At 39.2% G+C, this 13,822-nt stretch overlaps 1 protein-coding gene across 5 annotated transcripts in view; it reads left to right on the top strand.

Moving 5' to 3' along the window:
- Positions 1–13,822, top strand: part of LOC139333409 (CUB and sushi domain-containing protein 3-like) — a 224,752-nt gene that overhangs the window by 47,089 nt on the left and 163,841 nt on the right. For all 5 annotated transcript variants that reach the window (XM_070965782.1, XM_070965784.1, XM_070965783.1 and 2 more), the window contains exon 4: positions 2,793–2,987. In XM_070965782.1, coding sequence (XP_070821883.1) covers positions 2,793–2,987 — 195 coding nt within the window. The remainder of the gene's footprint in view (positions 1–2,792; positions 2,988–13,822) is intronic.

Consider the following 13,822-nt stretch of genomic DNA (forward strand, 5'->3'; position numbering starts at 1 on the left):
GGATCAGAGTCTCAAATATAGTCCATGTCTCCTCCTGTCTGTCCGTCTGTCCATAGATACATTCCTCCACAATATGTAGCTTATGCAAATGTAAAAATGGCTGTTGGTTTCCTGGCTTTCCAGTTGGAATCATTAGTTGCAAACAGATGGCACATTATCAAAAATAATCATTTAACTCTGTGATGAGTCACACGCTGTAGGATGGAAGGAAGTTTTTATATTCCCATCAACAGGACTGCTCTTGATCTGATCAGACAAATTGGGTTGTATTGATAATTACCGACACAGTCAGTAATGCAGTGTTCTTTATCATAAAGCTGAGCCAAGTGTGTCATTAAAATACACTGTTTATGACAAAGTCATTTTAATAATAACGTTAAGAGAGTGTCAGTGCTGATTTATATTGTTAATAAGGATGGATTTTTTAACTGAAATGATCTTTTCGTGATGGATAGCTTATGTGAAATATTAACCTGTCAGTGGGTGATAAAACAGGTTACTTATCATGAAATATTATAGAAGCTATTAAAATGCTATACCACTGTGTTTCTTAGTTATTCTTAGTTTTGGATTGTGCACAAGATTGATACTGGTGGAGATAAACGCATGCATAAGGACTTTAAAAACAGCGATGACACTCATTATTTTAGTTAGCATTTGTAAACACAATTACAAATTTATTTGTAGTGTAATGGAGAGACAGAAATATGGAGCAACATAAAGATAATAATATCCAAATATGAACAGGGGTGGCTGTGGCTCAGGAGGTAGAGCAGTCACTGCCAATCAGGAGGTCGGTGGTTCGATCCCTTGCCTCAGCAGTCCACATACCAAAGTATCCTTTGGCAAGATACTGAACCCCAAAACTGCCCCTGATGCTCTGCCACTGGTGTGTGAATTTATATGTACGTCGCTTTGGATAAAAGCGTCTGCCAAATGACTAATTGTAATTGTAATTGAACACCATCTTCAGAATAAATAAATAATTGATTTTACAGTCCAAACCTCCTTGTTCAGGTTGACAGAAGGTTGACAGCCAAATGGGCCTGATAGCATTAGTTTGCATTCTGACTCCCAGACATAGCATTAGTTTGCATTCTGACTCCCAGACAGATGTTACAAGTTTAATGACACGGGCTCTGGTCAGACCCAGTCCTGCCGTCAAACCAAATAGTCAATCTAAAAACATGTAACTGCTCTGGCAATAAAAGCCATGTGATGTGTTACTGCCCTGTGCTGTGGCTTGAAAGAAAAGCTGATACTCTTTGTGCAGGGAATTTTGACACAGTCTGAGTCATGATGGTCCAATGGATGAGAGAAGTGCACTGGAAGATTGTGTTCAACCAAAAGAACACAGGCTGTTCATCGCAACTGTTTATCGCAACTTACAGTAGACCTCTATCAAAATTCTCAAGGAGTAGTAGTACTACTAATACTAGTCATTTCTAGGGAATTGCTTGCATGTATAACTTCAATATACCATCTTCAAAAATGTGATATTAATGCCATTTTTGTCCAAAGTAACACTATTTCTCATTGTTATGGTTGCTTTGTCACATTTTGTTGCCTTTAATATCAACGTTTGCATCATATTAGCAGTGTAACACAGATGCACAATGTACGACTTACTCATATATAACTTTTGTCTTTTTATTTACAGCCTCTGTGCAAATTTTCAATTAAACACATAATTCATTCATACCTAAACCATGTCCATGTGACAGATGAGCTCCTGGTTTTGTCTTGGCTGCTCGGACTCTTTTTGCTCTTCAGAATAATCTCATTGTTTCACGTTCACTCTCCTCTATGTTTGTTTGCAATGACTTCATGCAAATTTCCTGCCCGCATCCATGCTGTTTGGAAAGCATCGTCCAAATGATGAACAATATTGACAATAAAGAGTGTGATTTGCGACACAATGAAGTAAACGATAGAGAATGATATAAAATGATAGACACTTTCCAATTGTAGCATGATATATATCATCATATTGCGCGGCCCTGCTCTCATGCACAGTGAATAATATTAAAAGAGAATAAATCTTAAGCTGCAGTGTATTGAGCTCTCTCAGAGACACATCTCATTGACAGTTCAATCAATACACAGTAAAATGTGCCAAAAGTGTTCTGATAAAAGCCCAGTATTCATGTTAACTGATTTTTTGGCCTGTCACTCGGCCCTGCAGTGCGCATCAGATAATAGGTGCTCATCAAAAATTGAAACTCTAGTGCACATTCAGTCATGTGATTTTTTTTTTTTCACCCTTGAATTTTTGAAAATAATTTGAGTTCTGCCCCTTTTGAGCAAAGTGGCCGTTCAGGAGCTTACAGGAAAATGACTTTTCTCTTTTCTTTCATGTCTTCCTGACACCTAGTTTTCTCTGTCCTTGTGCATTGTGCTAACATACTTGTTTTTCTGTGCCCCTCATTGTTGCTTCAAGCTTTATATTCATGTTATTTAGAGAAATCTTAATGTAAAGAGATGGATAAGACACAGTGCAGTACTTCAGCACTCCCTGGGCAGTGCATTTTGTCATCTTCCCATATTAATATCACTTCTTCAGAAATAACTTTGCATCTGAATAGCAATGTCACAAAATTCTGATTCGGTGCTGATATTTGCTTGCTATTAACAGTGTATGTAGGCTGTTACACTGAGGTAAAGATTAATAACAATGTCAAATATAACATGGTAATCTTTAGGTAGTCAGCATGACGAGCCACTCTGGTAGATTTTTATGCAGCAGCACATTGTTATTCTTAACAGTACTGTCTTCTCTTTCCACTTTCCAGAGCTGAGAAGCAGCTCATGTGGAAACCCAGGGATTCCACCCAAAGGCATTCTGAATGGTACTCGGTTCAACCTCGGTGACAAGATCCGCTACCGGTGCGTCACTGGCTATGTCCTGGACGGACATTCACTCCTCACCTGTGTGACCAATGCAGCCAGTGTGTCAGTGTGGGACTTCCCTGTGCCAATCTGCAGAGGTGAGGATGTTTTATCACTGAAAATGAGGTACTAATCATTTGAACTGCATTTGAGCACAAGCTCCTGCCAAATCTTTCTCCCAGTTGTACAGTGTGACAGTAGGGTGTCATGGAGAATACATGATGCAGCCCTAAGAAATTTAAAATGAGCAGGTGATTGATTTGTTGTGACCTATTGTCATTTGATTTCCACAAGTTGCTTTAGGTTAATTGCATTTTAATGATTGACAGCTAGATGGCTGTGTGATAGGGTGGCTTGTCTGTGCTGTGGATGTAGTAAAGTCTGGCAAAAGTCTTCATGAAATCTATGCATTTATTAGCATCTGATGGGATGGAATGATTTTAATCATGTTGAATAAGTTGATTAGAGCGTCCATGGCTATGAAGGTTAATTATAAATGTATTCTTGCAGAGCAAGTATCTTGAATACATTAATGCTATAAGCAGGAGTGGTATTTCTACTCTAGTGGACCATGACTCCTCTTCTTTGTAATCTGTATTAGTTTTTCTGGTTCAGTGTTGTTGTTGTTGTTGTTGTTTTGAGTGTGTGTTTTTTTGTTTTTTTTGTTTTTTTTTTGTTTTTTTTACAATCAATAAGCTGTTTGCTGCTTTACTGACATCATAGTCACCTCTCTTCTCAGGCTGCATGGGTAGCAAAGCCAAGTTACATGAGCTGTGAAGCAAGTAATTAAAGGCACACCAAGTCTGTTAGTTTTATCTGAAAACTTTGGGCAATGATAAATAAATACAACCTCACTTCTAGTCCATTGTGTTTAACTCCAGAATCATTGAGATCATCCATGAGATGGGCCAACAGCAACTCGAATGTCTATAGTAGGTTCAGCAGAGAGAAAAGACTGATCTGAGGCCACAGTCTGAAGGATTTGAAATCAAAATGCCACATTATTCAGCCATACCTGGAACCCATGAAAGTACAGTATTTACCGTGTGTCTTTTTTCTTGCCTGGCAGCTGCAATATACTGTGACTGCTGATGCACGAATATTGCAAACAGTTAAACATGACCCGAAAAGAAAAGAAAAAGAAAATGGATTGTTTGGACATTTTTGACGTCCGTCCATTTGAAGTACAGATCTGCTAATAACGCATCAACCCCGTACAACATGAGAAAGCGCTGCAGCCAGCAGGCTCAAATTTCCCACATTATGGATGAGTGTTTGTCTCACGTAGCATGTACTTGACAGTTCAGACTATTTAAATAATCCAAAAAGTCAAACTGAAAAATAAGATGAATGTATATACAGTACGAGCGTACAGCAAGAGACAAGATCAGTTTGCAATATTAAGATATTTCCAAAAGTTTCAAGAGTCTGCATTGCCTGAGGCGTAATCATTTTCTCTTCTGACACTTGGAAAGGCTTCATAATTCAGAATCTTTCTGGCGCATTCAGAAATACTGTGTTGCCCAGGATTTGAACCCTTAAAAATGCTGCACATATGTAATTGATTCTCTAGCAAAATGATGGTTTCTTTGTGACAGTTTGTTGATCCATGACTGACTACTCCTCTTCATACCATGCTGTTTACCCCTTCCATCATCAGTGTCATCACTCTGATGCAACTGTTGCATTACATATGTAGAAAGGTATTTTGTGATTTCTTGCAGTTAATGGTGATCTGTGCACAGAAGGCAGGGACTCAAAGAAAGCTGTGACGCTGTGTAAGATGAATAATGTTCAAATTGATGAATTGTATTGTTTTATATTGTAAATATACGCTCATTCTGATTAGCTGGCTGTAACACATTCAAAAAAAGTTGAGGCAGGGGCTGCTAATGTGTAACACTAAGCATTTGGGAACTGAGGACACAAAAGCTCCTTTCACACTGGACAGTAAAAGCCCCCATCACCAACTAACATCAGGTCTTTGTTTTCAGTGGGAACAGGTACAGTCATCATTCATTTCTGCGTCAAATGACTGTACAGTGATGAAAACAACACGCCTGAGTGGACACGGCCCCTTTTTTGGTGCAATGATGACATGTGAGAACATAAATATTGCCTGATAACAGACAGAACTGTCAACTCGGTACACTCCGTTTCAATCTCATCATCATATCACAAAATACATAAAAATGTATCTGCCATAATGTTGTCACTAGCCACCATGCTGCTTTATTGTTCCCTGTTTACTGGCACGTTTGTGATGTTGAGTGCAGCACATCAGACAAAAACAGAAAGGCAAACTAAAGTAAGGTAAGGCGGCCCATGTGCTGTATAAGTTATAGAGGCTACTGTGACGTAGACTCTGAAAGCTTTTGAACTGCAGTCGCTGGGAGCATCTTAGCATATATGCAAGTGAGCTTTAGTCAGTGTCACAAGCTTGTCTAAATCTCCGTTTGGACATTTCGGCACCTTTTTTTTTTTTATCCCAGAACTGTTTAAATGAATAGATTTAAGTATTTATTGCGTTTTGGGTGATCCTCAAATCTGTGACACACATGCTCAGGTAAGCAACAGAATTTCCTTTGCTTCTGCTGTGTCAGCTTCCCTTTAGCCCAAACCACAATCAGCAAGTGCTGCTGTCGGCTCATTTTTGAGACAGGGGAAACTTTGACTCTTATTTTTTGTTATTTTTAGACACAGTCACCACTTTATACAATCTACTGCAAGGACAAATAAAACAACATTAGGCAAAAGCTCGTAAGGAGAACAATTGAAAGACATTCCCATATACAGATCATTTCCTTCCAATCTAACCAAATAGTCTGCAGTTTGTGTTTTCTTGCTGTATACTGAAATAGCCTTATCCAACGTTAAGTACTGACCTGACCCTGCAATAATTTACTGAATCAAAAATGAGTCGATCTGTGTATTTTCAAAGTGACTTTTTTATTTATTCATTTATTTTTTAAATCAGATTGATCTTAAAGTATTCTTTATTGCGCTAAAAAGCAGGGAATAACTGCATGTCTGAAATGAATAAATGAGTACATTTTGATGCTGTTGGATTATGTGTGTGTCTACTAGGTCTAAGATATTCAAAGTCATCCAAACAGAAGACAGGATATGATAAAAAGGATTTTAGTATACAAATAAAATAATATCCTAAGTAATCCCAAAGCCAGCAAAGCAAATTTGCTCATGCCCCCTCATTCTGCAATGCAGGGCACAGCAAAAAGAAAACGGTTCAGCATATGTTTGAGAAATAGCAAGCTTGGAGGGAACAAAAAGCTGCAGATGGAGGGTTCCTTTCCATTTAAGGATGGTGTTAGCCTCTATTGCCACAGGCCAGAAGCGTCACTCCTTTTCAGGCCTGGGCACTGCTTGAGCCACTCTCTCGCTCTTGTCTAAATCCGGCCCGGCTCCTGTATGTGGGCAGATGGTCCTTTGATCTTATTTCCTCAGAGATCCTGCCCTTTCTGCTCATCACCAATTGTTTCACACTAAACACACAGCGACACAAAATCTCTCCCCAATCCACCATCCATCCCTCACTGTCTCCCAACACCTCAGTCTTTCAACCAGTCACCTTCTTTTGTTACTATCTCTCTTTCTTTCATCTTTCTCCCAGTTCTCTTCTCCATCCTCGTCCAACTTCCAAAGTCCAATGTGTTTTTCAAATGTTTGTGTGTGCACAGCTGACAGAAGCACACAGGGGTAGAGGAGGACAGAAAGGCAGAGAAAAGGACAGGGTCATATACAAATATCCAATACAAATGCAGTGTTTAAAGCATGATAATGAAGCAGCACAACCCAAATTTGACTAGTATTACACGTCATTACCAAACCGTGGAATTATCAGATATATAATTGCTGGACAGAGTTGTCAACTTTCATTTAATCAAAAGTGGTCACTGCAGTGTTTACCCTGGAGGCACAACATGGAAGTCAGCATGGATAAAGTGATGTAATTTATTATTTCTTTTCTTTAGCTTGTCTCCTTTTGAAACAGTGTAATAATGCTGCAGTGACCGCACACTGTAGCTGGTGTGAAGCCATTGTAATTCCAGGAGTCGTTCCATTTAGATTATCCATAAATGTCTTTTTATCCTGTGTCACTGTCACTTTAAAAGAACGACACTAAAGCGTGAAAGGCTGACAGAAAAACAGCAAAAGGTAAGTAGCATAGGGATGCAGAGTCAAAGCGACTGAAAGACTGACATGAAAAACCAGAGAGAATCAACTCTAAGTACAAAGGCAGTGAGATGGAGAATTAATGGCTATTCTAATCTTGAGTTGCTACTGCTCCTCCCAGGAGACCAGTTTGATTGCTTCCATCTAAACTGTCTCCGGACATTCATTAAGCCAGGCAACAAGACAGCAAACAGGGACAGCATGGTAACATGAGAAAATGGTCTATTGATACACTGTCATTCTGGCTGCCAACCACTGTTCAGCAGAATAAGAGAATTAGGTCACATATAACTTTGCTCCTTCAAAACATTGTATCTGGTAATGTGACTAGACTAACCACACATCTCTCTCTCAACAAATGGAGAATTCAGATAAGAAATTTTGACTTGCCCATAGCAAGATCTTTCATCCAATTGAGCGCTAAGTTGTCTTCATCAGTTAGAGCTGAAAATAACTCAATATCTTCACAGCTAATGCCAGAAATCCTTACATTAAATCGAGAAGCCTGATAATAGGCAACCATTTTAACAATGTTTGGGTTAGGAATTAGATTACCAACATGAACCTGCATATTCAATATGAATGGATTTCAAGAGAATAGTAATATGATCATTACATATTCTCTAAAACAAAAAGGACTGTACTCGTTAGCTTTGGTTTTGGCGCTGTGGTGCCGAAGTACTCATGGAATCACTCTCGTCTCTCATAATTCATTTAAAATCTGAAATTACGGAGAGATGGTCACTATGATGAAATGACCCCCAGCGGTATGCATGCTGCAATATGAATTGCATCTCTGCACCCATTATGGATCTCTTTACTATTCATCAACCCTATCAATGTTTAACATGACGTGCAGCTGAGCAAATGAGGGATTTAGCCTACTGTAGACGTAGTCACTGTCTTTGCATTAACACAGGGATTATTACAAAGGGAAAACCTGAGGTAGTGTAGAAAATTATACATAAGTTCCCTCTATCCTTGGGGGTGAATATTTCTAAGTAGAAAGACAAGTGTTGTATATCTGATCAAAGTCAAGGGGAGAGGCTTAATCCCTCCTCAAGTAGCATTAGATTGCTGATGCTGGGGATGTAAATGAGCTCAGCTAAAGCAGTCCTAATCCTCCCCACCATCTTTTTTTTTTTTTTACACTGCCACCATTTTTAAAAGAGACAGATCCTTCTTCGTCTTTAAATCCAGAGCATGCTCCAATGATTTGCTAAGGAACACATTGCACAGCATTCAGTGCCTCTTTTATGCCACTAAACCTTGTTGGCAAACTAGCTCAAATGCTGCCATGCATCCCAATGAAATGCTGCATGTGAGCATATGGAACGTGGAAGGCATTATCCGGTTGATGCCATTTAAAATTCTCAAGCTGCGAAGCTTTTGAGCCTCAGACAGCAGTTTGCTGCTTCATGATTTACAGTACCATGCATGGATGCCTCTCAAAGAAACAGCTAAGAAACGTGTCGTAGTACTACTGTATGATAATGAATTCCTCCTAAGCTCCTACCCAATTTACATGTGCAGTTTAATCGACTACAAATGTAGAAACACTAATGACTTATAAGTGAGGTTATTATCATTAGAAGTGCTTGTGGAAATATATCTCGTGCCATCGAGGAAGCCCTGTGCTGATATTTTGGTGATTAATCCATAGCACACAAACCAAGAAGGACATGCAGCTCTTTCAAGTTTAACCAAAATGTCTCCTTAAAGTTACCGCTGCCATGTCAGTTAAATGATGAAACGATGATCAGAGAGCATGTTTATCATGGACACCGCTTCGTAGAAAACTATTTTTTTCATTGTCTTTTTTTTGCTATGATAATGTCAGTGGAATCATTTGCCGCCATGGCAACATTTTGTCCTTTCTACCTTCCAGTCAAAGCCGAGAACACAGAGTGCCGGATGACAGCCTGCTCTTTCCGCTCACTGTCTGCATGCACCTCAAGGCCAAACTTAATACACTCTTATCTACAGCACTGACTCTTACTGCTGTGTGTTGATATTTGATTGATTTATATATGAGAAGTTGAATACCCTCGGCCCACATACCCTGCGGATTGTTGGATAATTGTGCTAGTTATATTACTTTTGCCTTTAACAATATGAAAATGTGGAAAGCTTTGTTGCTTTATACTGTCATCAATTCACAGTCTTGCTTTTGCTACTTTCAACACTTTCAATGCTCATGTGCATCCGTGCGTTTGAATGAAATTAGCCATTGTCCCCACAGGGATCAATTAAGTTTAGTCTCAACCTTAAGATAGGATACTCACGTCTGTGTGCGATGTAGTGCTTCATTAACACACATAGCTAATTTTATTTTGCTTAGTAGGCTGTCATAAGTGGCCAAAATGATGTGAGACATGCTATGTGTGTATTATTTAAACATAAACGTCTTTTAAAAGCTCTCCATGCCTACACATTAGCAAATAAACAAAGAAATGTCCTATACCACGTTGTTGAATAATGCGCTCATTTCAACTTGACCTACATTAAATTTTCAGTCAACGAAAGTGAGGTAGTGTGTGTGTAGGTCCATGCGTCCTAGAAGATTTTCAAGTTTATCAACATTATGGAAAGGATCCCCTCACAGATACCTTCTTGACACCAAAATACAGCTCACCAAAACCTCACTGGTTCATCTTTCACTGTTCCATCAATTATCACTAACTTTGGTTTGGTTGAAATAAACTCGTAACTCACCAAATTGGAAGAAGAGCGAGAAAGAGGGTAGACATCAGAGAGGCCACAGGGGAAACAGCGCCTGGAGCTGCAATATTTAATATTTCACATCTAACTCTGGCATTATTTTCACAGGACTTTATGACAGGAGAGACTTGGATATGTTGGACTTCAACAGATTTTCCTGGTTAAAAAACCAAAACGAAACAGTAATTACTGGGCAATAGAGTACAGTCAGTGCAGCCACCGTGGCAGTGCTGCCATTAAATGACCTTGTCTGGAGCTTTTTGACTGTCAGTTTATTGATGCAGTTGGAGTCAAAGCCACTTTCTTTGAATCTGTCCTTTTGTTTTGTTGCCTGTGATCACATCGACGATGTCTTCATAATAGATATCATTTTCCGTGTTCAAAATTGTTGACTTACTATGTTGACTACTGTTCATGTAGTTGGCACTACTAGAGCACGGTACCTTTCTCTGACAGATATATAATAGACTAATGAAGACAGATGAAGCCCCAGAAACAATCCAAACTAATTTTATGCTTGACCTGTAGATTAAATACAAACAGTGGTTTGTTTTTAGTGAGAGATCATGTTCTTTCTCACAAAATAGTACCACTACAACTAGCCCCAACAGCCCTGGCAGTTATTGACAAGACCAGACGTATCTATGGAGCCAGATCAAAGAAAATGCTGATTCAGATGGATTCATTAATAAAATGTTGCTGTGAGATGTATTGCCAGTCCATTTTAGTCTGAAACCTGCAATGTTTTCAGCTAAGATGTGTTTAGAAGTGTTTCCTGGATGGCATACATGCCAACTTTACTGGCATACTGTATGATATTAAAGTTTCAGTTCATATTTTGTGATGTTTAATGACACCAGTGAGCAGGGCAAACAGGGCAGATATCTTAATTTCTAAATGTTTTAATAGGTTATTGTTGTTATAGGTAAATTATTCATTTACCCTCATTACATTTAATTTCAGCAAATAACAGTTTACAGAATGTCTTTGTTAAGTAAACATGGTTTGCTAGTAGTTAGCTAGTGCAACAGTAAGATTACCACCAAATATGTTTCTTTATATATTTATAACATTTATATTTCTAATACAGCTTACTGTGTGATGTCGGCACAGATGCACATAAGGCTGTTTTGTTGCTGCCTTTGGCTGCAAAGTTCAACCAGTTCAGGTTACTATGTACCTTTTTAGAAATATATTAATTGAAAATGTCCTTAGTCTTAGGACCAAATTCACATTCTGTTATGTTTTTTGTTATGTATATGTTGATGGAGGGGCTCTCTCTGAAAACAACCCTTTGTAAGGTGTGCAAAGATCATGGCCATAGTGGAGTAATCAGCACCTTTAGGGACACACATCCCAGCGTCTTACAGACACACACCCACACAGACACCCACCATTCAGGAAGTACCTATGCCCATGTTTCAAGCCAATTCAAGAGCAGGGTAAGTTACCACAAATTCTCAGTTATACAAGTTTTGATTTGCAATCTCACAGCAGGTAGTTCTTCTCGTTTATTTAATAGGTGATATTTTCTTACAGTCCAGCTTGAATGGTCTATTCAGTCAAATCTGCTTCAGTATTGCATGACAAGTGTATTTATCTAGCTGGCTAATGTCAGTGGTCAAGCAGAGACAGCATAGCTAACGCTACTCTAGAAGGCTAATTAACACTATCCAGCAGAGCTAATCACTTACTACAATTATGGCAATTAAATGATTAAGCTATTTCGAAGTGTTGATTAGCTGAAATCAGGTTGTTTGTTGGTTATGTAAGGAGTGTGCTCGGAAAAACTGCACTGTTTGGAGCATATCTGTTTTATATATTCTTGGCCTTTGGGTTACTGACCTTTACATAGGCAGTTATTAACTAAGGCAACAAAGCATGCACTGAGCTTTATGTAAAATGTGCTATTGTGCTTACTTAAACTTGAAGGGGAATAAAGTGCCATTAACACTGGTGCAAGCAGCTGTTTTCACAGACTGTCCTAAACACAAGCTTATCGTCATGAGGCCACTTTGATTGAAGATGATGGCTTCAGAGCAATGATCAACACCCTCCACCCTGGTTATACTCAACCATCCATTTCACTAAGCTGATGGAGAGGAAATATCAAGATACAATCCAGGAAGGGAAGATGTGATAAAAGCCTACAACAGCAAAATTGCTCTCACCACTCGTGTATGGACAAGTGTAGCCACTTAAGCCTACTGTGCATTACGTGCCATTACATCAAAGATGATTGGGACATGGGTCAATTGGGTCAATTTGACTTACCACTATGCCACTGCAGGGCAGATATACAGCACCCAGCATCGCAAGTGGGGGAGGAGAAACTGTAACAAATGGCCACGCCTGAACACAGGCCTATTCAGGACATAAGCACAAGGTGGAACAGCGCATTCTACATGATTAGCCGACGCCTATCATACCGACCACTCGATGAGCAAAGGTGGCCTGTAATGGTAAAGCTGTCTGACTCCTCTCCACACAGAGGGGCAAATTGTACCTGGATTTGAAACCACACCAGTGGAGACGGCTGGAAGAGCTTAGCCCTTCAAGCCTTTGAACATGCCACTGTCTTCATGAGTGAGGAAAATACATAACAATCTCTTCTTTTGTGAAGGGGTTATTGAAGTCCACCCAGATTGATGCCTTCAAGTCAGCCCCAGTGTGGCCTTACCAACTTGATGCTGTGAAACAGCTGCAGCAGTGATGGAAGAGGGAGGCTTTTTTCTCAAACATGTTCAAGTTCAAAAGATTTAAGTTTTTGCCTGATGAAGTCCTGAATGTGTAAACCAAATTGCAAACATGGCTCCCAGAGCAAGAAGGTAGATGGATGACTGGCAGCAGCATGGCAGTCTCTGTGAGAAAACCAGTGTCACCTCCACCATTAGCTGCTGAACCTACAACTCCTGCCTCTTTACCTGACTCACTCCTCAATTCCAAAACCAACACTGAAGAAGACAATAGAGAGTGGGAAGCTGATGAGCTCAAAAGCCAAGTGACGTATTAAGTCCTCACATTCTTTAGAGAGAAGCACCTTGCCAAGGTATAAAGTCCATTACACCTTGGAGAGGCGAGCAAAGGCCTACTTATGCATTCCTGGCACCCTAACTCCATCTGAGCACTTGTTCCCTGCAGCAGGCAACTTAGCTCCCAAGAAGAGAGCTAGCCTTAGCCGGGAGCATGTGGACATGCAAATATTTTTGAATCACAATTTTATACAGAGAGAGAGTGTGTGTGTGCATGTGTGCGTGCCCCTCTGATATTGCTGCTTGTAGCTTTCTTGAGAAACACTCATCCAAACTACTTCACACTCCACGCTGACTGTGTTGGGTTATCAAAACGTTAACATTAAAATTAGCTGACACCTCATTAACCAGTGCCTTTGGGAGAGAGGGTTAACCCTAACCCTCTCTTCATGGCTCCGTGTGTAACTTAAAATAAACTAATAAAGTAAACTTAAAATAAATATCAAGATCTTATCTTACCAATATTTCAATATTTCTTTCAGTCATCTAATCATCACCATTTAATTTCCAAGTTACTGCTGTGTAGACTTTAGACTTCAGTTATGATAATGTTGATAATAATAAACCTATCCGTTGCAATATAAAAAAAACACTGGACCTCAATTGCAAAAAGATTGCTGTGACACATAGATTAATTTAATAACTGCATGTTCACACATCACTGGAGTAATAAGCAGTTAAAATAATCACTTGGAAATATATGTCTAAGTCATTGTAGGCCAAAGGAAATAATTAAAATGATTTACATACTGTAACAATAGTCTTTAATGTTAGTCTCAGCCATTTTGTCACTCATGCATTACCGTTCAATAAACAGAAAATAGAAACCTGCTGAATAACAACATTCGATGACACATGATGTAATGTTATGTTATGTTATAACAGCAGCAGTGCAGTACTTTTAACATGGGGCCAATGAAGAAACATTTCAAATCAATTTTAAGTTACACTTAGTGACAGAAACACCCTCTGCTTGTTGATAGCTG

The sequence above is a fragment of the Chaetodon trifascialis genome, chromosome 7 (genome assembly GCF_039877785.1).
Source record: "Chaetodon trifascialis isolate fChaTrf1 chromosome 7, fChaTrf1.hap1, whole genome shotgun sequence".
Classification (NCBI taxonomy): domain Eukaryota; kingdom Metazoa; phylum Chordata; class Actinopteri; order Chaetodontiformes; family Chaetodontidae; genus Chaetodon; species Chaetodon trifascialis.